This window comes from Bombina bombina, chromosome 7 (genome assembly GCF_027579735.1).
Source record: "Bombina bombina isolate aBomBom1 chromosome 7, aBomBom1.pri, whole genome shotgun sequence".
Classification (NCBI taxonomy): Eukaryota; Metazoa; Chordata; class Amphibia; order Anura; family Bombinatoridae; genus Bombina; species Bombina bombina.
In genome coordinates, this window is record NC_069505.1 from 136093443 (window position 1) to 136119775 (window position 26333).

A 26333-nucleotide genomic window follows, 5' to 3' on the forward strand; every position below is an offset into this window, starting at 1 on the left:
GAAAACTCAGTTTTAAAGATACACATCAAAATAACGATCCATCATACAAATCGAAGCAGGTTACCGTGATTATTGACCAATCACTGTGGCAAAAGAATTGCTTGATTGATAATGAATGAATAATGCCCCCCATCAAAAAAACAAAACAAAAAAACACCAGACACACAGCAAAAATACTAACTTGAACTAAGAACGTAGCAGTTACCAAGTCAGAATGCAAAAACTTACTGCTGAGTATGCAATGAGTTTGAGGCCATTTGATGCAGTTTTCTGTGCAGCATATGATACATTCTTAAGGATCTGATCTACAAAAACACCTGTAGAGAAGGAAAAACAATCACAAGCAAAAAAATTAGAACCCTTGCTAAAACGGATCAGCTTTCCCATTTGATTCTGCTACAAGCAGTGCAGCACCAGGTTTGAGTGGCGTTTGTTGGAGCACTCACCTCCCTGCAGACGAGCCTTTTCAACACGTTGATGTACTCCAAAGAGGAACCTGAAGCTGAAATCTTTTAGAACCCTCAGTCGTGCAAGGACATCATCACTGGCCCAGGTGGGCAGGCTCAAATTATGCATTTTCTGGACAGGAAGATAAAAACATAATTAATACTTTCCAGATAAAGTCCTTTCCTTCCGGATAGGGAGAGTCCACGGCTTCATTCTTTACAACACCTGGCCACCAGGAGGAGGCAAAGACACCCCAGCCAAAGGCTTAAAATATCTCTCCCACTTCCTCACTATCCCAGTCATTCTGCCGAGGGAACAAGGAAAAGTAGGAGAAACATTAGGGTATAAATAGTGCCAGAAGAATAAAATCAGGGACCGCACATAGACAAGAAAAAACGGACGGGGGCCGTGGACTCTCCCTATCCGGAAGGAAAGGAATTTATCTGGTAAGCATAAATTATGTTTTCCTTCCTAAGATAGGGAGAGTCCACGGCTTCATTCCTTACTATTGGGAAAACTATACCCAAGCTCCAGAGGACACAGTATGAATAACGGGAGGGAACAAAAAGGAAGAGGTGGATCCTATTCTGAGGGCACCACAGCCTGCAAAACTTTTCTCCCGAAAGCTGCTTGTAAAATTTTCAAAACGTATTTAAGGAGGACCAGGTAGCCGCCTTACAAATCTGATCCATAGAGGCCTCTTTCTTAAAGGCCCAAGAAGAAGCCACTGATCTAGTAGAATGAGCCATTATCCTCTCAGGAGAACAATGTCCCGCTGTCTCGTAAGCTAAGCGGATGACAATCCCTAACCAAAAAGATAGGGAAGTCTAAAGTAGCCTTCTGCCCCTTACGCTTCCCCGAATAGACAACAAAGAGGAAGATGGTCGAAACTCCTTAGTAGCCTTAAGATAGAATTTCAAGGTGCGAACCACATCCAAATTGTAAAGAAAGCGTTCCTTCGATGAAGGAGGATTAGGACACAAGGAAGGAACCACAATCTCCTGATTGATGTTGCGATCTGACAACCTTAGGAAGAAAACCTAATTTCGTACGTTAAACGGTTTATCTGCATGAAAAACCAGATAAGGGGGCTCACATTGCAAAGCAGAGATCTCAGAAACTCTGCGCACAGAGGCAATAGCCAATAAAAAGAGAACCTTCCAAGATAACAATTTAATGTCAACAGAATGCAGAGGCTCAAACGGAACCTGTTGCAAAACTCAAAAAACAAGATTTAGGCTCCAAGGAGGAGCCCCAGATCTAAAACACAGGTCTGATCCTAATAAGAGCCTTAACAAAAGGACTGCACGTCTGGAAGCTCAGCCAGTCTCTTGTGCAATAAAACCGACAGGGCCGAAATCTGTACCCTCAGGAACTAGCAGAAAACCCCTTCTCTAGCCCAACATGCAGAAAAGATAAGATCCTGGCAACCTTAACTCTGTGCCAGGAAAAACCACACTCTTCACACCAGAATAAGTAGGTCCTCTACACTTTGTGGTAGATACACCGAGTAACTGGTTTACGAGTTTGAATATGAGTATCAATGACACTCTCAGAGAAACTTTTCTTGGCTAAGACTAAGTGTTCAAACTCCATGCAGTCAGCCTCCGAGAATCTAGGTTTTGATGAACAAATGGACCTTGTATCAGCAGGTCTCTGCGACAAAGTAACTTCCATGGAGGAGATGAGGACATCCCCACTAGATCCGCGAATCACTTCCTTCGCGGCCACAATGGAGCAATCAGGATACTGATACCCACTCCTGCTTGATGCGAGCCACCACTTGAGGAAGACGTGGTAATGGAGGAAAAATATATGAGTTTGAACCTCCAGGGCACTGCTAGTGCATCTATTAGATCCGCTTGGGGATCCCTCGACCTCGACCCGTACCTGGGTAGCTTGGTATTGAGATGGGACGCCATGCGATCTATCTCCGGCATCCTCCACTTGCTGCATATCTCTGCAAACACTTCGGAATGGAAAGACCATTCCCCTGGATGGAAGGATTGCAAGCTGAGAAAATCCGCCTGCCAGTTGTCCACACTCGGAATGGCCTCTGCCCACTCCAGAATCTGAGATACTTCCTTCATCTCCAAGGAACTTCTCGTTCCCCCTTGATGGTTGATGTAAGCCACCAATGTTATATTGTCTGATTGGAATCTGATAAACTGGGACAAACCCAGAAGTGGCCACGCCTTCAAAGCCTTAAAGATTGCCCGTAGTTCCAAAATATTGATCGGGAGGGAGGACTCCTGAGTCCACAACCCCTGTGCCTTCCTGGAACCCCAAACAGCTCCCCATCCAGATAGGCTTGCGTCCGTAGTCACAATCTCCAAGGATGGTCTTAAGAAGAATGTCCCTCGGGAAAGAAGATCTGGACAGAGCCACCAAGAGAGCAATTCTCTCGACCGGCTGTCTAATAAATCTGTTGAGACAGATCTGAATGATAGTCATTCCACTGCCTCAGCATGCACAGTTGTAAAGGTCTGAGACGGAACCTGGCAAAAGGAATGATGTCCATGCAGGACACCATGAGACCAATCACCTTCATACACTGAGCCACAGACTGACTCAAGGAGAAGACATGCCGAAGTTAGCTTGCAACATCTCTGGTCTGTTAGAAATATCCTCATGGATATGGAGTCTATTTTAGTACCCAGGAATTCCACCCTTGTACTTGGGATAGTTGAACTCTTTTCTAAGTGTTTTTTTTTTTTTTTTTTAATTTTCTTTTTATTGAAGAAACATAACACAGTAGTACATGCATGGCAAATAAAGGTACAAATAGTATCTCAGGAATAAGCACCATAGCAATACAGTAAAGAATAATCTTGATAGCCAAACTTCTCTGTTCTTAATTTTAAAATTTAGAAGATTGTTGTGTCATCAAAGACATCTAGGTCCACTGATAGGACCTCATTCTCATAAGTACATGGATGACACCCAGCACATACCTAGATAGCGTCAGTTATCATTGTGTAAGGAAAACTGAAAATAGGGCTACGTTCTCACAAAGTTTAGGCATCACATTAAATACAGTAGGATAGTATCACTAAGATTTTTGCAATGAAAATTACTCTGATAGAGCTATCAATCATATGCATATGCCCATAGTCAAAGGACACCTAGTGGAATAGAATAGACATCCTAAATGTATAGATATTAAGGAACATAAGTGTAGACACTATAATTTTTCTTGATATTAAGGGCCTGAAGAGCTTATCAGTATATATACAGGGGAAAGCTTTAGTTAGGGCTCTTCAGACTGGGCAAAGACTACAAAACTCTGCCAATAAGATAATGCAGAGGATAAGTTACTCATCCTTTACCGCATAGAATTAGAGGGGGCGGGAGCGGGGGAGTGGAGAGGAGACTGGTATTATATTTCCTCTCAACTGCCAACCCTTGTAATAGATAAGTAAACATTCTGATGAAGTCAAACTGTAAACGCATAAATATAGTTACACTAAACATAGCGAAGTCCATGTAAATATTAGTACCTACAGTAGTGGTTATTCCAGGGATGTTTGAAAGTTATGTGGTAACGGATATATTCTGACTGCATTAAAAAAGATAGAATAACAATGTAGTGGTTAAACATAGTCTAAAACTAGACATAGGGATACTAGCTAAGTCAGCATCGCAGTTATGTGTAATGAGAGTTGATTCAAATTAATAATGCATCATCAAAGGCATCATCCCCTGCTGTTAAAACATCGCTTCACAACACAAATTCGCACATTAGTCAATAAAAATGGATGCAGACCTCAGCAAGTATATGAGAGAAGCAGTCCATTTATGAAGAGTAAATACCTTTCTGCAGTAAGTACATAATAAAGGACAGGAACAAATAGTAGTGTAGCACATAATATAGGCAACTAAGCAATTACAACTACTATCATTAAATCTTCATTAGTTCTACACATAATACCAACAGCAGGAGGAATAAGTTACACAATCTGCACATTTTCCTATATTATTCTTCATGAATGCAGATTCAATATTTTCAGCTATAATACAGTTATGTAATGAGTCCAAGCACTGAACTTAAAACAATAGTGCAATAACCAACACCTGAGACAAGCACATCCTCATACGTGGAGCACATTTACATGGAGATCTGTCTTACACTGCTTGGGGTATATAGTAAATGAAATATTGCTCTAGTAGCTTAGTAGATCCGTGGTTAGGGGACATTTAAAGTCATGTGCCCTTCTGGATTAAACTTAACAAAGGCCACAACTAGTCTTCAGGATAATAGCTATGTGAGACAATTAATCATGCACAGTGGAACATGGTTCAGGTTAACACCACATGGATAGAGGTTACTCCTATTACTATACATTTATATACTGTTGAGATTACAGATAAGAGAACGAGTTAACCAAATATCTCCCTACAGCAAGGGCTCATACCCTCCCTAACAAGAGTGTACATAACCTGTAACATAAAAGCGAGAGGGGGAAAAATTACACACATGAGCAGGTACCTTCTTAATATAAAGGACCCAATGGTGAAGGTCAGAATCTGCTGGGGACAAGGCACACAAGAATGGGAAGCATGATAACGGTGATCAATATGATTATGTAGCATATAAGCATGTCATGAGCAAATGAGCAAGTGCGAGTCCATATATCAGGCTCTAGGGCCTTCATAGCGAGCCGCAACAAGCATCATAAAAAATATTTGGGAACATAATATATACAATGTAAGAATGTCTCATCAACAGCAGTCTCTGCGGACACAGACACATCTTCAAGGATACAACACCTCATTCATTCAATGCCAGACCGGAGAACCTGGGAGGCATGATGGCACAATGTTCTAACTTGGGGAATCTGTAGGATCCGCCAGCTCTCCAGTTCGGACGAGTATATAAAGTCCCACCTTGAAGGCACTCCGAGAGTTGTACTGGTTGGCGGCAGAGAGGAGCCTGCGTGGAGAACTGCGAGCATCGTGTCGCGCTGTAGTACCTGTATCTCAGTGACTATCACCATGCAGTCCTTTACCCTGGGATATTTTGCTTGGGGCCGCAAATGTTCGTTAGGTGAGAAAGACTTAGTCCTAGGACCTGTGCCTGTCAGCATCAGCGGAAAAACACGCTTGAGGAGCTGTAGGTGCCCTGCTACTCCGCGGTTCTTGCACCACCTTGCGCTCCACCATCAGGCCGTCACCGTGAGTGCGCATTGCTTGGGTTGTACAAATAAGGGCATCGAGTCTCTTACACAACTTTCTCCCGTGCTCTTCCAGAAGACCTCTGATAACAGAGTAGGGAATTTGCATGTCCATGTTGGTTAGCACTGTGACACACCTCAAGCATTAAGAGTCGGCAGGTTTGAAGACCTATTAGGTGGTTTAGAGTGTAGCGAGCAGTATCCCGACTGGGTACACTAGTATTCCAAGATGGCGCTACTTGATGAGACGGCCCGATTCTAGGCAGATATTCAGCTCAGCATAGTGCAGTAGATTGCCAAGCACTTATCAGCATGTCCAGGGCTTCACCTAGTATAATTAGTCAGTAGTTCAGCGATTCTTTTTTGGGGGGTTTATCAACAGTATTAGGCTTTCTTAGGTGCTGTATTAACAGAGCTCCCTGATCATGCGACCGACTCAATTGCTGGCCAGCCCCGCCCCCCTCTTTTCCAAGTTTATTTTCCATCCATGTGATCGAAGAAGACTGAGAAGGGACTCCAAAAATTCTTCCACAAGACGAAAGGATGGTGCTTGCACCAGAATATCATCCAAGTATGGGGTTACTGCAATACCCTGAGTTCTGGCAATGGCAAGAAGAGCCCCAAGAACCTTCATAAAGAATTTTGGAGCAGTGGCTAGGCCAAATGGAAGGGGAATGAACCGGAAGTGCTGGTCCAGGAATGCAAACCTCAGGAACTAAATGTGTTCCCTATGGATTGGAACATGAAGGTAAGCGTCCTTCAGATTTTTAGTGGTCATAAACTGGCCTTCCTGAATTAAAAGGAAGGATGGCAGTACCCCTTCGCCACTTACCCCTATATGCAATAACCCCGAGCTACCCGGGGACATCAGAGAAATCAAACCGACATGTGCACATGGGAGAGAGGGTGTTCTCAGCAATTACAGACGAACACAACCTTAAAAAACTTGGGGACATTCAGGAACAACTACCTGAGGTCCCAATGAATTGGTTCACGCACACCCAAATTGCCCACTATGTGGCCACACATCAACATAAGCATCACTTCACAAGACCAAAAACCTCTTTTGAAAACCTTTGCTTACAAACGAAAAACACACAACATGCCATATCAAAATTGTGCAAGCTTCTTTTACCTGGAGATATACGATCACTTCCCTCTTATACTAAAGCTTGGGAGAGGGAATTGGACTCAGACATCACATTTCAAGAATGGCAGACAGCTTTCCAAGATACTAAAAAGTCATCAATCTCTGCCAGAATTCAAGAGTCGAATTACAAATTCCTTTCCAGGTGGTACCTCACTCCAATCAGACTACAACACATATACAAGTCGACATCAGGGAAATGCTGGAGAGACTGTGGCGGGGAGGGCTCACTCATTCATATATGGTGGGATTGCACCAAACTAGACTCATACTGGACTGAGATCCTTTCTCATATAAAAGACACCTTGGGCTGCTCTATACCCAACTATCCTAAAATCCTCCAGTATCTATCTCTGCCCAAAATTGACAGAAAAGAACACAGAGCACTGCTAACGACTATGCTGAACAGCGCAAAAATGTTAATCCCCAAAAACTGGATGTCTAGAAAGGTCCCAACACTGACAGACTGGAAACAGCAAGTCACCACTTTACTACATCTTGAAAGAGATCACCACATAATTCAGGGTACTACAGATATACATGAGCTTATACTCTCAGCCTGGGCGGAAGGGGATTCACACCCCTCAAAATAAGGTGGTGGAATATTAGTATCCTTAGACACAACACGGGGGAGAGTGGTTCCGTATCACATACTAACCATATTACCACACCACAATCTAGTTCCCTCACATTTTAGTCTTATCTGGCAGCCCACACCTAAGGGAGCACTCACGCAAGATATAGGAACACTGGAGGTGAGAGACGAAAGTTGTCCCACCTTTTTCAGTCCACCCCCCTTAACCCTCCACCTCCCCTACTTCAAATCCAACATATACCCATCACTACAATAAATGTGAGGCGGCAGTTCTATAATTTTATTGCTTTATTTATGCTCTTGTATATCTGCTTGTATTATGTTTTTACACTTAACCAGGGTGGGGAGCCACTCTTGCCTCTCAGACGCTGATTCAGGAGAGAGGAATGGACTATGGACTCTATACAAGCAGCCTACTTGCTTTGCATAAGAATCTTGCCGTTTTTGTTATGTTGATTACTATGTTCATCACATTTTTTGTTCTCAATAAAGCTTTTAAAACCAAAAAAAAAAAGAAAAAAGGGAAGGATGGACCTTATCGTCTTCATCTTGAAGGAAGGGACACTGAGAAATTTGTTTAAGCACTTTAGGTCAAGAATTGGTCGGAAAGTTCCCTCCTTCTTTGAGACCACAAAAAGGTTTGAATAAAACCCCAAACCTCTTAGATAGGCACCGGGACAACAACTCCTAAGGAGGATAGATCCCAAAAGCACCCTAGAAAGGCATCCCTCTTTTCTGGTCTGGTAGACAGATTTGAGAGAAGGAATCTGCCCCTTGGCGGATGAGATTTAAAGCCTATCTTGTATCCCTGAGATAACACCTCCAGGACTCACGGATCCTGTATGTCCTTGAACCAGGCGTCTGAAGAAAAAAAAGAGACAGTCTGCCCCCTACACGATCCGATCCCAGATAGGGGGGGGGCCACCCCTTCTTGACAATTTGTTTTCGGCTGGCTTCTTATACTGCCTGGATTTATTCCAAGACTGAACTAGCTTCCAAGTACTCATGAGTTGCTCGGGCTTGGAGGAGGATTGTTGTCGTTGGGATTTGTCACAACGAAAGGAACGATAATTAGAAGATTTTCGTCCCTTAGACTTGTTCTACTTATCTTGCGGTAGGAAGGCACCCTTGCCTCCGGTAACCGTAGAAATAATGGAGTCCAGGCCTGGACCAAATAAAATCTTTCCCTTGAAGGGAAGAGAAAGGAGTCTGGACTTAGAAGTCATATCCGCAGACCAAGACTTCAACCAGAGTGCAACTGCAGCTGCCGGTTGAAACAAAAAACCCGTATGTTGAAACATCTTTCTCAGAAAGGTTTCCATTTTCTCATCCATCGGCTCTCTGAACAAAGAACTATCCTCAAGAGGTATAGTAGTACGTTTAGCAAGCGTAGAGATAGCACCATCCACCTTAGGAATGGAGCCCCACAAATCCAGTTGAGAGTCTGGGACCGGGAACAACTTTTTAAAAGTAGACGAGGGGGAAAAGGAAGAACCAATTCTTTCCCATTCGTTCTTAAAAATGTTCGCCATCTTAACCGGCACAGGAAAAGTCAAAATAACTTTCCTGTCTTCGTAAACTGTCTAATTTAGGTATCAAAAGTTTAGGCTTAGACGCTAAAGACTCCGACCCAGAAAGTTCACCCTCAGAAGCTACAGAGGTTAACTCATCATCGGATAACTGGGACATAACTAAATCCGATAAATATTTAGATTACTCCCGGTCAGGAGAGCCACGTTTAACCTCTCTCTTGCGTTTGTTAGAGTGAGGTAATGCACGGAGGTTTGCAGACACCACCGTTTGTAATTGCGCAACAAAGTCCACAGGAAGAAGGCCCTCTCCGGATGGAGGATTAGATGTGCTATGGGGAACAGCATGTGGAGTGGATAATGTAGCAAGGGTAGTAATCTCAGGGGATGCCGAGTCCTGAGAGGTAGACGGCTCAGAGGGACTAAGAGCAATAGCAGGCTTGTCTCCCTTCTAAGACTTTATAACTGTGTTAAGGCATGTGGAACATAACTGAGTGGATGGGAAAACCACGGCCTCCTTACAATATAAACAGATATGATTTAGTACAGGAGTACCTTCTAACATCTCAGAGTCCTCCATCACTCAGGTTATACCCACAGAAGGACACAAATAAAAACTTTTTTTACTATAGAAAACTGCACCTTTACACTCCCAATGGCTGGGGCACTCACCACCTCCTAGACCCAGACAGTTAACAGAGGAAACGCTCTCCTCAGGTTCAAGTCTCAGCCAGAATGGAGGAAATGAACATAGACCACATTGTCACATGGAGTGCAAGACAGTTGTTATTACAAGTACAGCAAGTAATAGGAGCTGTGTAACACTTTCAAAAACGAAAGTGAAACTTAAAAGTGAAAGCTATTTGTTTGTTTCAGCTAAAAACACAGTCAATCAGCCCAGGAAAAAAAAAAAAATCACACAAAGCAGCATGTAAATAATTAATACAATGATTAATAAACCCCCTTCAGAGGATATTAACCCTGGATCTTATCAAGGTATAAAGGAGCCACACTGTGATCCTGTTATAGCATTTTGTGTGTAAAAATTGTAACGATCTTACCTCCAAGATCAATGCTGTTGAACAGAACACAGCCTTTCAAGTGTGACAGTCTTATAGCAGCGCTCCTGACATGGACTTAAATGAGAGAAAGCAGGCAGTGAAACGTGTCAACACTGATTGCATAGGAGCTGTTAGCAGTAGTCTGGATGGTTTCTCAGAAAAACTTTCCCTGCATCTCCAGACTATAACTTATCAATACTCTCATTGAGAGGTTGACATAACTACTTAAAATTCCAGTCCTATATCAAAAGGGCAGATACCCTTTTTCAGGACTCTCCGAATCTTCTGCCACTTCTCTGCCACCTCCTACTGTGATGAAAGGCAAAGAATGACTGGGGTAATGAGGAAGTGGGAGGGATATTTAAGCCTTTGGCTGGGGTGTCTTTGCCTCCTCCTGGTGGCCAGGTGTTGTATTTCACAACAGTAAGGAATGAAGCCATGGACGCTCCCCATCTTAGGAAGGAAATAACAGCTTTATAAAATTAAAGAATCAAAGCAGATTTTTCAAACATATTACAATACTTGTATGAAAAAGCGATGCTCTGGCCCTTAAACTGCATTTTTGTTTTAAAGAGACAGTAAACAGCTTGTATTTACAGGACAGTTCTGTTGTGTTGCCGTAGATTAACATATCAGCCAAGTCTTAAAGGGACATTAAACACTAAATAAATCATTGATAGAATGATGTAGTTAGAGCAAATATTAGCCTGAGAATAATATATACATGCATTTTTTTTAAAATTAGTTTTTGAAATCTTGAATAAAGCAGTGGGCGCCGCCATGTTGTAACTTAGGTTTCTCTTTATGCTAAGGCCAATTAGGGACAGTTATAAATGGCTTACTAGAGTGTGCAACCAATACTGTGTGGATTACAGCTATGTCTCCACTTCCATGTGTAACAGAAATTTGGGAAGCCCACAATATTCAGAATTAAATTACAGGAAAAGAAAACAAAATAAAATATGAAAAGTGTATTGCAAATTTGTTTTATTACATATAACTAAACATTTCATATTAAATATATCAAAGTGTTTAATGTCCCTTTAATGTTTTTAAAACAAACTAACATCCTTTTTACTGCAATTGTTTTCAGTAGTCAAACTCCACCCACCACTTGCCTTATTTGGAGGAGCCAATCCATGCTCGAGACTGCAGACAACAAGGTTAGCCACTATCATAAACTTATTATAAAGTGCATTTTTTTTGCAGTTATTAGTAAAAGCCAATTAGGGATATGTGTAGCAGGGTTAGCCTTGAGAAGTCAGCAAGATGCATTTCAAGTTCTGAGAATTTTTAAAACCCACAATTTTCAGAACTATAAATGACACGAAAAGAAAGTAAAATAAATAAGTTAAGTATATTGCAAAGCTGTCTCATTACGCATAACTAAACATTTTAAATAAAATGCTCAAGGTGTTTTTTTGTTCCTTTAAGACTTTGGCAGGTATGTTCCCGTCCATTAGTACAGATGTGGGAGTGGTCCTTATTAGTCACAAAGCAACATGTCCCTACTGAATAGTGATGGGTGCTGGTATGGTGAAACCCTTTGCTTCCCTTATCTAATCTCTTCTGCTAAGGACAATTGGGACAAACAGTGTGTAAACAATGGCCATGTGGGATATTACAGTTTCAAAGGGACTTTACCAAAGATCTATAAAAACAAAAGATTTTACTGACCTCACAAAACAAAGTGTCGTAAACACTCCACACGGACTCCAGGGAGCAATCTGATAATCCAGTCTTATTTGCCACCATACGTAGGAATTCCTGTGACAGTAAAAATAGGCACAGAATGACTTTAGGAATTAACACTCTTATGAGGCCTAGGATGCCATAACAGTCCTGGAGTCAATGATTCTCACCAGGTTGTCTCTAGTCAGGTTTGTATATTCTTCAGAATGTCTCGTTTCCTCCTGCAGCTTCTGGTACAGTGGACAAGGAGACAGAGGGAAATCCAGGAGCTAAAACAGAACCCATTAAAACAAAAATTGTGTTTAGATACATGCCTAAAAATGATCCAACTCTTCAGGGCCTGCAGTCAAACTGTTTTGCCTTTTCTTTTAGGGCTTCAAATAAAAACGTTGCTGGGTCAGACATGAAAAACCACGTCAACTCTTGAAATTAAAAAATACAATTTCACAGAGTTTTTCACATGTGCAATGTAGTTTTATTACAATTTCTACGGTTTGCCTTAAAGGGACATAATACTCATATGCTAAATCACTTGAAACTGATGCAGTATAACTGTAAAAAGCTGACAGGAAAATATCACCTGAGTATCTCTATGTAAAAAAGGAAGCTATTTTACCTCACAATCTCCTCAGCTCAGCAGAGAAAGTTCTGTGTAAAAAGTTATACTTCACCTGCTCCCAACTGCAGGTAAAAAAAAAAATAAAAAAAAAAAAATGAAGAAATGAACAGCAGCTAATCAGCATCAGCAGTGCTGAGGTCATGAACTCTTACTGTGATCTCATGAGATTTGACTTAACTCATGAGATTTCATAGTAAGCTTCCTTTACCTGATTGGTGAAATAATATGAGAGTTCACGAGGCTCATCCTTTCAGCTGTCCCAGGACAGACACACTAAAATGCTGCTTAGAAATCCTTTACAATGGGAGGTGGCTACTGAGGAACTTTTGAGGTAAAATATCTTTCTTTTTTACATAGAGATGTTCAGGAGATATTTTCTAGTCAGCTTTTTACAGCTATGCTGCATCACTTTCAAGTGTTTAAACATTTGGGTATTATGGCCCTTTAAACAGTTTTTTTTTCTGTGTAATTTCAATACGATTTTAAATTTTTCACCCATTTATTTCCTTTTTTTTTTTTGCAGAACAATTTTCTTAAGATTTTTAATGTGATTGACTACTTATTTTTATTTCAAAATATCAGTTTTATATAAAAAAAAAAATATATATTTTTTTCTTTTCTTTTTTTTGTAAGCTCTTTTGTAATATATGCATCACGTGTACATACTTTAAAAGCAGGGAACACCCGGTTAGATATTTAATAGACACACAAATATGATAAATGCTAGTTATAAATTTCTCCTAATGGATATGATGTAAATAAACGTAAATGGCCTAAAATGTATCTTTTGAAAACAGGTATTATCCTAAACCCAGGCAAGTGTGTATTTCACAAACCTTGTGTACAGAGCTTTAGGAATCAAAAATGTGATGATACTGGTTTATGATAAGGCAACAGCACTATATGCAAAAACATTTCACTTCTAAAAGAATCCATTGTGGAATTACCTCTGAGTTTTAAGTAGAGTGCACAAAAACAAGATATAGGGGTTAATTTAACAAGCTGCAGATGAAGCCGTTTCCGCACGAGCCTTCAGCGTTGCTGGAAACAAAAGTTAAGAAGCAGATTTCGTAAGACCGCTGCTCCTTAATTTATCCGCCACCTCTGAGGAGACGGACAGCAATCATCCCGATCGGGATGATTGACACCCCCTGCTAGCAGCTAATTGGCCGCGAATGTGCAAGGGGCAGCATTGCACAAGCATTTCACCAGAAATGCTTGTGCAATGTTAAATGTCGACAGCGTATGCTGTTGACATTTAGCGATGTCAGGCGAAATGATCCTCTACAGCGGATCATGTCCGCCCGACACTTGATAAATCTACCCCATGGAATGCAGTCGAACACATCTGGGAAAACACCATTGTGTTCTAAATCCTGGTCAGGGAAAGACACATTCTGAGAGTTTGATGTGTTAAATTAAAGATGTATAAATGTAATACGAACCTTCCATGAACAATGTAAATGTATTAGGAAAAAGGATACAGTCAAATGTTATTGAGACTAGAGAGCATAATTATTATGCCATATTATAATAATGTCCAAGTAATGATCCTTACCTTATTAGGGATCATATTAAATTATAAAAAAGTATGTAAATGTTACAAGACAAAACAATTTATAATGGTTAAACTGTAACAACAACAACAACCTCTATGGAGTATGCTTATATTTATTAAGAGAATACATGTGCAACATGCAGTTAATTATATGGTATGTTTCAACGTGTGTGATGTATGCATTCATAAATATATAGGATGTGTGAGTTAAACAAAATTTATGCTTACCTGATAAATTTATTTCTCTTGTAGTGTGTTCAGTCCACGGGTCATCCATTACTTATGGGATATATTCTCCTTCCCAACAGGAAGTTGCAAGAGGATCACCCAAGCAGAGCTGCTATATAGCTCCTCCCCTCACATGTCATATCCAGTCATTCGACCGAAACAAGACGAGAAAGGAGAAACTATAGGGTGCAGTGGTGACTGGAGTTATAATTTAAAATTTAGAACCTGCCTCAAATGGACAGGGCGGGCCGTGGACTGAACACACTACAAGAGAAATAAATTTATCAGGTAAGCATAAATTATGTTTTCTCTTGTTAAGTGTGTTCAGTCCACGGGTCATCCATTACTTATGGGATACCAATACCAAAGCTAAAGTACACGGATGATGGGAGGGACAAGGCAGGAACATTAAACAGAAGGAACCACTGCCTGTAGAACCTTTCTCCCAAAAACAGCCTCCGAAGAAGCAAAAAAGTGTCAAATTTGTAAAATTCGGAAAAAGTATGAAGTGAAGACCAAGTTGCAGCCTTGCAAATCTGTTCAACAGAGGCCTCATTCTTAAAGGCCCAAGTGGAAGCCACAGCTCTAGTGGAATGAGCTGTAATTCTTTCAGGAGGCTGCTGTCCAGCAGTCTCATAGGCTAAGCGTATTATGCTACGAAGCCAAAAAGAGAGAGAGGTAGCCGAAGCCTTTTGACTTCTCCTCTGTCCAGAGTAAACGACAAACAGAGAAGAAGTTTGTCGAAAATCTTTAGTTGCCTGTAAGTAGAACTTCAGGGCACGGACCACGTCTAGATTATGCAAAAGACGTTCCTTCTTTGAAGAAGGATTAGAACATAAGGATGGAACAACAATCTCTTGATTGATATTCTTGTTAGAAACAACCTTAGGTAAAAACCCAGGTTTAGTACGCAGGACTACCTTGTCTGAATGAAAGATCAGATAAGGAGAATCACAATGTAAGGCAGATAACTCAGAGACTCTTCGAGCCGAGGAAATAGCCATAAAAAACAAAACTTTCCAAGATAAAAGCTTAATAGCAATGGAATGAAGGGGTTCAAACGGAACACCCTGAAGAACTTTAAGAACCAAGTTTAAGCTCCACGGAGGAGCAACAGCTTTAAACACAGGCTTAATCCTAGCCAAAGCCTGACAAAAAGCCTGGACGTCTGGATTCTCCGCCAGACGCTTGTGTAAAAGAATAGACAGAGCAGAAATCTGTCCCTTTAGTGAACTAGCGGATAAGCCCTTTTCTAAACCCTCTTGTAGAAAAGACAATATCCTAGGAATCCTAACCTTACTCCATGAGTAACTCTTGGATTCACACCAATATAAATATTTACGCCATATCTTGTGGTAAATTTTTCTGGTAACAGGTTTCCGAGCCTGTATTAATGTATCAATAACCGAATCCGAAAACCCCCGCTTTGATAGAATCAAGCGTTCAATTTCCAAGCAGTCAGCTTCAGAGAAATTGGGTTTGGATGGTTGAAAGGACCCTGAATTAGAAGGTCCTGCCTCAGGGGTAGAGACCATGGTGGACAGGACGACATGTCCACTAGGTCTGCATACAAAGTCCTGCGTGGCCACGCAGGCGCTATCAGAATCACCGATGCTCTCTCCTGTTTGATCCTGGCAATCAGTCGAGGTAGCATCGGAAAAGGTGGAAACACATAAGCTATGTTGAAAACCCAAGGGGCTGCTAGCGCATCTACCAGCACCGCTCCCGGGTCCCTGGACCTGGATCCGTAACAAGGAAGCTTGGCGTTCTGGCGAGATGCCATGAGATCCAGATCCGGTTTGCCCCAATGAAGAATCAGTTGAGCAAATACCTCCGGGTGAAGTTCCCACTCCCCCGGATGAAAAGTCTGGCGACTTAGAAAATCCGCCTCCCAGTTCTCCACGCCTGGGATGTAGATCGCTGACAGGTGGCAAGAGTGAGACTCTGCCCAGCGAATAATCTTCGAGACTTCCAACATCGCTAGGGAACTCCTGGTTCCCCCTTGATGATTGATGTAAGCCACAGTCGTGATGTTGTCCGACTGAAATCTGATGAACCTCAGTGTTGCTAACTGAGGCCAAGCTAGAAGAGCATTGAATATTGCTCTTAATTCTAGAATGTTTATTGGGAGGAGTTTCTCCTCCTGAATCCACGATCCCTGAGCCTTCAGGGAGTTCCAGACTGCTCCCCAGCCTAGGAGGCTGGCATCTGTTGTTACAATCGTCCAATCTGGTCTGCGAAAAGTCATTCCTTTGGACAGATGAACCCGTGACAACCACCAGAGAAGAGAATCTCTGGTCTCCTGGTCCAGATTTAGCAAAGGGGACAGATCTGAGTAATCCCCGTTCCATTGACTTAGCATGCATAGTTGCAGCGGTCTGAGATGTAGGCGCGCAAATGGCACTATGTCCATTGCCGAGACCGTTAAGCCGATTACTTCCATGCACTGAGCTACTGATGGGCTTGGAATGGAGTGAAGAACACGGCAAGCATTGAGAATCTTTGATAACCTGGACTCCGTCAGGTAAATCTTCATCTCTACAGAATCTATAAGAGTCCCTAGAAAAGGGACCCTTGTGAGTGGTAACAGAGAACTCTTTTCCACGTTCACTTTCCACCCATGCGACCTCAGAAATGCTAGAACTATCTCTGTATGAGACTTTGCAGTTTGAAAACTTGACGCTTGTATCAGAATGTCGTCTAGGTACGGAGCCACCGCTATGCCTCGTGGTCTTAGTACCGCCAGAAGAGAGCCCAGAACCTTTGTAAAAATTCTCGGGGCCGTAGCTAATCCGAAGGGAAGCGCTACAAACTGGTAATGCCTGTCTAGAAAGGCAAACCTTAGGTACCGATAATGATCTTTGTGAATCGGTATGTGAAGGTAGGCATCCTTTAAATCCACTGTGGTCATATATTGACCCTCTTGGATCATGGGTAGGATGGTCCGAATGGATTCCATCTTGAACGATGGAACCCTTAGGAATTTGTTTAAAGGATTACTGTTTTTTCCGTTTTTAAATACACAATATTCACATATTTTGTTTAAGGTTTATCTATTAACATCTGCAAACCTATATATTTTCAAAAACGAAGCTTTAGAAGCTTATATTTTTAATCTACATTACCCGGCCATGACGTCACCTTTTCCAGCCCACCGTTTTCTGCATAGTGTGTATACAAACACTTTGACCAATTGCAGATCGATGTTATGTATAAAATTAGCCAGCTAACCCTTCCTAATAAGCCTGCGCATCAAATCTGGTAAATCGCGCATGCGCATTGCAAATCCAAGAAGCCGAAGTTACCCACACCATAGTTTGTTTCACGCTTGCGCATTTGAGTGAAAAATCTATGCAATCGGTTAGCCAGACTTTCTAATAATGATAGAAACGTCTTATCTGTTGCCAAATGTGTTCTGTCAGTTTACAATGAAAAAAGAAGTAAAGCAGTAATTTTGTTTTCACTTTGTGTGATGAATTGTTTATTTTCTGCATTTATTTATTTTTGGGAACTCAAAACCGTATATCCTTTAATTGTATTTAATTAAAGGATATACGGTTTTGAGTTCCCAAAAATAAATAAATGCAGAAAATAAACAATTGATCACATATAAAGTGAAAACAAAATTACTGCTTTACTTCTTTTTTCATCGTAAACTGACAGAACACATTTGGCAACAGATGTATTGAAGATTGATTTCTAAATTATCATTTGCTCGTTTATTCTAGGGAGATTCTCAAAGCGTAGTCAAGAAGATTACTTACGTGACTTGCGCAGCTCAATCAACTGCAGCTCTATAGATTCTACTGCCTTAGGTATCTTCAGATGCTGACGTTTGCGGTGACGCTGAGCTAACTCGCGCATGCGCAATACTCACCAAAGACGCCATGTTTCAACTGCAGTTGTCAGCACGGATTGGGAATCCGTAACTGCAGAGCTACAAGTAGGTTTGGAAAAATTAAATATTTGAAACAGATATATTTTATAAACGCTAAATATTTGGTAAATAATGTAAATTAGAAAAATATATAGTTAGATGTATATTACGTTATTTATATGATTTCATTTCTGACTACAGTGTCCCTTTAAGATTTTTAAATCTAAGATTGGTCTGAAGGTTCCCTCTTTCGTGGGAACCACAAACAGATTTGAATAAAACCCTTGCCCCTGTTCCGTCCGCGGAACTGGGTGGATCACTCCCATTACTAAGAGGTCTTGTACACATTGTAGAAATGCCTCTTTCTTTACTAGGTTTGTTGATAACCTTGACAAATGAAACCTCCCTTGTGGAGGAGAAGTTTTGAAATCCAGAAGGTATCCCTGAGATATAATCTCCAACGTCCAGGGATCCTGTACATCTCTTGCCCAAGCCTGGGCGAAGAGAGAGAGTCTGCCCCCCACTAGATCCGTCTCCGGAAAGGGGGACCTGACTTCATGCTGTCTTAGGGGCGGAAGTAGGCTTTCTGGCCTGCTTGCCCTTGTTCCATGACTGGTTGCCTTTCCAACCCTGTCTGTAACGAGCAGTAGTTCCTTCCTGTTTTGGAGCGGAGGAAGTTGATGCTGCTCCTGCCTTGAAATTCCGAAAGGCACGAAAATTAGACTGTTTGGCCTTCGATTTGGCCCTGTGCTGAGGAAGGGTGTGGCCCTTACCTCCAGTAATGTCAGCAATGATTTCCTTCAAGCCGGGCCCGAATAAGGTCTGCCCTTTGAAAGGAATGTTTAGTAATTTAGACTTAGAAGTTACATCTGCTGACCAGGATTTAAGCCAAAGCGCTCTGCGCGCCTGTATGGCGAATCCGGAATTCTTAGCCGTAAGTTTGGTTAAATGCACTACGGCATCCGAAACAAACGCATTAGCCAGCTTAAGGGTTCTAATCTTGCTCAAAGACTCATCCAATGGTGCTGTGCGAATCGCCTCTTCCAGAGACTCAAACCAGAATGCAGCTGCAGCAGTGACAGGCGCAATGCATGCAATATAAAACCTTGTTGAACAAACATTTTCTTAAGATAACCCTCTAATTTTTTATCCATTGGATCTGAGAAAGCACAGCTATCCTCCACCGGGATAGTGGTACGCTTGGCTAAAGTAGAAACTGCTCCCTCCACCTTAGGGACCGTCTGCCATAAGTCTGGTGTGGTGGCGTCTATAGGGAACATTTTTCTAAATATCGGAGGAGAAGAAAAAGGCACACCGGGTCTATCCCACTCCTTACTAATAATCTCTGTAAGCCTCTTTGGTATAGGAAAAACGTCAGTACACACCGGTACCGCGTAGTATCTATCCAGCTTACATAATTTCTCTGGGATTGCCATGTCACAATCATTCAGAGCCACTAACACCTCCCCTAGCAACACGCGGAGGTTCTCAAGCTTAAATTTAAAATTTCTGAATCCGGTCTCCCCGAATCAGAACCGTCACCCACAGAATGAAGCTCTCCGTCCTCATGTTCTGCAAATTGTGACGCAGTATCAGACATGGCTCTCGTGTCATCTGCGCGCTCTGTCCTTAACCCAGAACTGTCGCGCTTGCCTCTTAACTCGGGCATATTGTATAATACTTCTTTCATAACATTAGCCATATCATGTAAAGTGATTTGTAAGGGCCTTGATGTACTTGGCGCCTCAATCTCACGCACCTCCCGAGCGGGAGACGAAGGTACTGACACATGAGGAGAGTTAGACGGCATAACTGCCCCCTCGTTGTCTGGTGATAATTTTTTTATCGGTACAGATTGACTTTTCAAAGTAATATCAATACAATTGGTACACATATTTCTATTGGGCTCCACAACGGCTTTTAAACATAATGAACAAGCAGATTCCTCTGTATCAGACATGTTTAAACAGACTAGCAATGAAGCTAGCAAGCTTGGAAATTACTTTCAATAAGTTCGCAAGCAATATAAAAAACGCTGCAGCGCTTTAAAAAAAAAAAAAAAAAAAAAAAAAACACAGTTGAATAACAAAGAACCAATTCAGTTATAGTCAACAATTCTTTAAATGTATTAATTAGCAGAGGATTGCACCCATTAGCAACAGGATGATTAACCCCTCAGTACCCAAAAAAAAAAAAAACGGATATCAAATTAATATTAAGCGTTTTTATCACAGTCTAACACACTGTCACAGGTCTGCTGTGACTGATTACCTCCCTAAAAAACGAATTTTGAAGACCCCTGAGCTCTCTAGAGACGTCCTGGATCAAGGAGGAAGAAGCAGGAAGACTGTGCTAGAATTTTAACTGCGCAACAAGGCGCTAAAAAAGGCCCCTCCCGCTCATTTACAACAGTGGGAGACCTGATATAACGGTTTCTATGCAGAAATATACGTTAGCCACGTGGAAAGAAATTCATGCCCAAAAGGATTTATCACCAAAGTACCTCACAAAACGAATAACATGCCAGTAAACGTTTTGGAAACAAACTTCTTTTAATGTCATGCAAAGTTATCACTAAGCCTGCTACCAGTCGCTTCCACTGCAGATAAGGCTTAAGCATTATTTCAGTATTAACAGTATTTTCTCAGTCAAATTCTAGTCCCTAGAAAATAACTCTACTGTGCATACATTTATCAGCCTGATACCAGTCACTACTACTGCATTTAAGGCTGTACTTACATCATAGGGGTAACAGCAGTGTTTTCTTAGTCAATTCCATTCCCAGAAAATATTGTACTGCACATACCTCATTTGCGGAGGACCCCGCATGCTATTCCCATGTTCTGAAGTTACCCCACTCCTCAGAATGTCGAGAACAGCCAGTGGATCTTAGTTACGCCTGCTAAGATCATAGAAAACGCAGTCAGTTCTTCTTCCAAATACTGTCTGAGATAGAAAAACAGCACACTCCGGTGCCATTTAAAATAACAAACTTTTGATTGAAGAATAATTAAGTAAAAACTACAACTCCTCCCGCGACCTCCTTCTTTGTTGAGGGTTGCAAGAGAATGACTGGGTATGACATGTGAGGGGAGGAGCTATATAGCAGCTCTGCTTGGGTGATCCTCTTGCAACTTCCTGTTGGGAAGGAGAATATATCCCATAAGTAATGGATGACCCGTGGACTGAACACACTTAACAAGAGAAATCTGTAATCCGATCAAATGGTTAAACATATAGTAAATCTTATATATAGACCAACATATGTAATGCAATCTCCTTAAATGATATATAAATTATCAAAGGCTAAGAACCTGAAAACATAATTTATGTAAGAACTTACCTGATAAATTCATTTCTTTCATATTAGCAAGAGTCCATGAGCTAGTGACGTATGGGATATACATTCCTACCAGGAGGGGCAAAGTTTCCCAAACCTTAAAATGCCTATAAATACACCCCTCACCACAACCACAATTCAGTTTAACGAATAGCCAAGAAGTGGGGTGATAAGAAAAAAGTGCGAAAGCATATAAAATAAGGAATTGGAATAATTGTGCTTTATACAAAATCATAACCACCACAAAAAAAGGGCGGGCCTCATGGACTCTTGCTAATATGAAAGAAATGAATTTATCAGGTAAGTTCTTACATAAATTATGTTTTCTTTCATGTAATTAGCAAGAGTCCATGAGCTAGTGACGTATGGGATAATGACTACCCAAGAAGTGGATCTTTCCACACAAGAGTCACTAGAGAGGGAGGGATAAAATAAAGACAGCCAATTCCTGCTGAAAATAATCCACACCCAAAATAAAGTTTAATGAAAAACATAAGCAGAAGATTCAAACTGAAACCGCTGCCTGAAGTACTTTTCTACCAAAAACTGCTTCAGAAGAAGAAAATACATCAAAATGGTAGAATTTAGTAAAAGTATGCAAAGAGGACCAAGTCGCTGCTTTGCAGATCTGGTCAACCGAAGCTTCATTCCTAAACGCCCAGGAAGTAGAAACTGACCTAGTAGAATGAGCTGTAATTCTCTGAGGCGGAGTTTTACCCGACTCAACATAGGCAAGATGAATTAAAGATTTCAACCAAGATGCCAAAGAAATGGCAGAAGCTTTCTGGCCTTTTCTAGAACCGGAAAAAATAACAAATAGACTAGAAGTCTTACGAAAAGATTTCGTAGCTTCAACATAATATTTCAAAGCTCTAACAACATCCAAAGAATGCAACGATTTCTCCTTAGAATTCTTAGGATTAGGACATAATGAAGGAACCACAATTTCTCTACTAATGTTGTTGGAATTCACAACTTTAGGAAAAAAATTCAAAAGAAGTTCGCAACACCGCCTTATCCTGATGAAAAATCAGAAAAGGAGACTCACAAGAAAGAGCAGATAATTCAGAAACTCTTCTGGCAGAAGAGATGGCCAAAAGGAACAAAAAACTTTCCAAGAAAGTAATTTAATATCCAATGAATGCATAGGTTCAAATGGAGGAGCTTGAAGAGCCCCCAGAACCAAATTCAAACTCCAAGGAGGAGAAATTGACTTAATGACAGGCTTTATACGAACCAAAGCTTGTACAAAACAATGAATATCAGGAAGAATAGCAATCTTTCTGTGAAAAAGAACAGAAAGAGCAGAGATTTGACCTTTCAAGGAACTTGCGGACAAACCCTTATCTAAACCATCCTGAAGAATACTGTAATATTCTCGGTATTCTAAAAGAATGCCAAGAAAAATGATGAGAAAGACACCAAGAAATATAAGTCTTCCAGACTCTATAATATATCTCTCTGGATACAGATGTACGAGCCTGTAACATAGTATTAATCACAGAGTCAGAGAAAACTCTTTGACCAAGAATCAAGCGTTCAATCGCCATACCTTTAAATTTAAGGATTTCAGATCCTGATGGAAAAAAAGGACCTTGAGACAAAAGGTCTGGTCTTAACGGAAGAGTCCACGGTTGGCAAGAGGCCATCCGGACAAGATCCGCATACCAAAACCTGTAAGGCCATGCCGGAGCTACCAGCAGAACAAACGAGCATTCCTTCAGAATCTTGGAGGTTACTCTTGGAAGAAGAACTAGAGGCGGAAAGATATAGGGAGGATGATACTTCCAAGGAAGTGATAATGCATCCACTGCCTCCGCCTGAGGATCCCGGGATCTGGACAGATACCTGGGAAGTTTCTTGTTTAGATGAGAAGCCATCAGATCTATTTCTGGAAGTTCCTACATTTGAACAATCTGAAGAAATACCTCTGGGTGAAGAGACCATTCGCCCGGATGCAACGTTTGACGACTGAGATAATCCGCTTTCCAATTGTCCATACCTGGGATATGAACCGCAGAGATTAGACAGGAGCTGGATTCCGCCCAAACCAAAATTCGAGATACTTCTTTCATAGCCAGAGGACTGTGAGTCCCTCCTTGATGATTGATGTATGCCACAGTTGTGACATTGTCTATCTGAAAACAAATGAACAACTCTCTCTTCAGAAGAGGCCAAGACTGAAGAGCTCTGAAAATTGCACGGAGTTCCAAAATATTGATCGGAAATCTCACCTCCTGAGATTCCCAAACCCCTTGTGCCGTCAGATACCCCCACACAGCTCCCCAACCTGTAAGACTTGCATCTGTTGAGATTATAGTCCAGGTCGGAAGAACAAAGAAGCCCCCTGAACTAAACGATGGTGATCTGTCCACCATGTCAGAGAGTGTTGTAAAATCGGTTTAAAGATATTAATTGAGATATCTTTGAGTAATCCCTGCACCATTGGTTCAGCATACAGAGCTGAAGAGGTCGCATGTGAAAACGAGCAAAGGAGATCGCATCTGATGCGGCAGTCCTAAGACCCAACATTTCCATGCATAAGGCTACCAAAGGGAATGATTGTGACTGAAGGTTTTGACAAGCTGAAATCAATGTTAAACTTCTCTTGTCTGACAAGGACAGAGTCATAGACACTGAATTTATCTAGAAACCTAAAAAGGTTACCCTTGTCTGAGGAATCAATGAACTGATTGGTAAATTGATCCTCCAACCATGAACTTGAAGAAACAACACAAGTCGATTCGTATGAGATTCTTCGAAAATGAGAAGACTGAGCAAATACCAAGATATCGTCCAAATAAGGAAATACCAAAACCCTATTCTCTGATTACAGAAAGAAGGGCACCGAGAACCTTTGAAAAAAATTCTTGGAACTGAGGCTAAGCCAAACGGTAGAGCCACAAAACTGGTAATGCTTGTCTAAAAAGAGAATCTCAGACACTAAAAGTGATCTGGATGAATCGGAATATGCAGATACACATCCTGTAAATCTATTGTAGACATATAATGCCCTTGCTAAACAAAAGGCAGGATAGTCCTACAGTAACCATCTTGAATGTTGGTATCCTAACATAATGATTCAATAATGATAGATCCGGAACTGGTCTGAAGGAATTGACCTTCTTTGGTACAATGAAGAGATAAAATAAGACCCCAGCCCCTGTTCCAGAACTGGAACTGGCATAAATACTCCAGCCAACTCTAGATCTGAAACACATTTCAGAAATGCTGAGCCTTTGCTGTGTTAACTGGGACACGGGAAAGAAAAGAATCTCTTAGCAGGAGGCCTTAACTTGAAGCCAATTCTGTACCTTTCTGAAACAATGTTTCTGAAACCAGAGATTAAGAACGGAATTGATCCAAATTTCTTTGAAGAAAACGTAATCTGCCCCATACCAGCTGAGCTGGAATAAGGGCCGCACCTTCATAGGTACTTAGGAGCTGGCTATAGGTTTCTATAAGGTTTGGATATATTCCAAACTGGAAATAGTTTCCAAACTGATACCGCTCCTGAGGATGAAGGATCAGGCTTTTGTTCCTTGTGAGGAAAGGAACGAAAATGATTATTTACCCTGGAAAGAAAGGGAAAGCAAAGTTGACTTAGAAGACATGTCAGCATTCCAAGTTTAATCCATAAAGCTATTCTAGCTAAAATAGCTAGAGACATATACCTGACATCAACTCTAATGATATCAAAAGATGGTATCACCAATAAAATTATTAGCATGTTATAGAATAAAAATAATGCTATAAAATTATGATCTGTTACTTGTTGCGCTAAAGCTTCTAACCAAAAAGTTGAAGCTGCAGCAACATCCGCTAAAAATATAGCAGGTCTAAGAAGATTACCTGAACATAAGTAAGCTTTTCTTAGAAAGGAATCAATTTTCCTATCTAAAGGATCCTTAAATGAAGTACTATCTGCCGTAGGAATAGTAGTACATTAGCAGGAGTAGAGACAGCCCCATAACCTTAGGGATTTTTGTCCCAAAAAACTCTAATCTGTCAGATGGCACAGGATATAATTTGCTTAAACGTCTAGAAGGAGTAAATAAATTACCCAAATTATTCCATTCCCTGGAAATTACTTCAGAAATAGCATCAGGGAGATAAAACACTTCTGGAATAACTACAGGAGATTTAAAAACCTTATTTAAACGTTTACATTTAGTATCAAGAGGACCAGAATCCTCTATTTCTAATGCAAATAACACTTCTTTAAGTAAAGAACGAATAAATTCCATCTTGAACAAATACAAAGATTTATCAGCATCAACCTCTGAGACAGAAACCTCAGAACCAGAAGAACCATTATCAGTATCAGAATGATGATGTTCATTTAAAAATTCATCTGAAAAAAAGAGAAGTTTTAAAAGACTTTTATGTATACTAGAAGGAAAAATAACAGACATAGCCTTCTTAATGGATTTAAAAAATAAAATCTCTTATGTTATCAGGAACACTCTGAAAATTAGATGTTGACGGAACAGCAACAGGTAATGTAACAGTACTAAAGGAAATTTTATCTGCATTAATAAGTTTGACATGACATGCAATACAAATAACAGCTGGAGAAACAGATACCAAAAGTTTATAGCAGATACACTTAGCTTGGTAGCTCCAGCATTGTGCAGTGATTTTCCTGAAGTATCTTCTGACTCAGTTGCAACGTGGAACATCTTGCAATATGTAAAAGAAAAAAACAACATATAAAGCAAAATTGATCAAATTCCTTAAATGACAGTTTCAGGAATGGGAAAAAATGCCAAAGAACAAGCTTCTAGCAACCAGAAGCAATAAAAAATGAGACTTAAATAATGTGGAGACAAAAGTGACGCCCATATTTTTTCGCGCCAAATAAGACGCCCACATTATTTGGCGCCTAAATGCTTTTTGGCGCCAAAAATGACGCCACATCCGGAACGCCGACATTTTTGGCGCAAAATAACGTCAAAGAATGACGCAACTTCCGGCGACACGTATGACGCCGGAAACGGAAATAGAATTTTTGCGCCAAAAAAGTCCGCGCCAAGAATGACGCAATAAAATGAAGCATTTTCAGC

At 40.9% G+C, this 26333-nt stretch overlaps 1 protein-coding gene across 1 annotated transcript in view; it reads right to left on the bottom strand.

Annotated features, from left to right (window-relative positions):
* Nucleotides 1-26333, bottom strand: part of ACP2 (acid phosphatase 2, lysosomal) — an 89319-nt gene that overhangs the window by 17226 nt on the left and 45760 nt on the right. The window contains exons 5-8 of the mRNA XM_053720334.1: nt 11816-11914; nt 11631-11720; nt 447-579; nt 229-317 (exon numbers count right to left, since the gene is read on the bottom strand). Of these exons, the coding sequence (XP_053576309.1) occupies nt 229-317; nt 447-579; nt 11631-11720; nt 11816-11914 (411 nt within the window). The remainder of the gene's footprint in view (nt 1-228; nt 318-446; nt 580-11630; nt 11721-11815; nt 11915-26333) is intronic.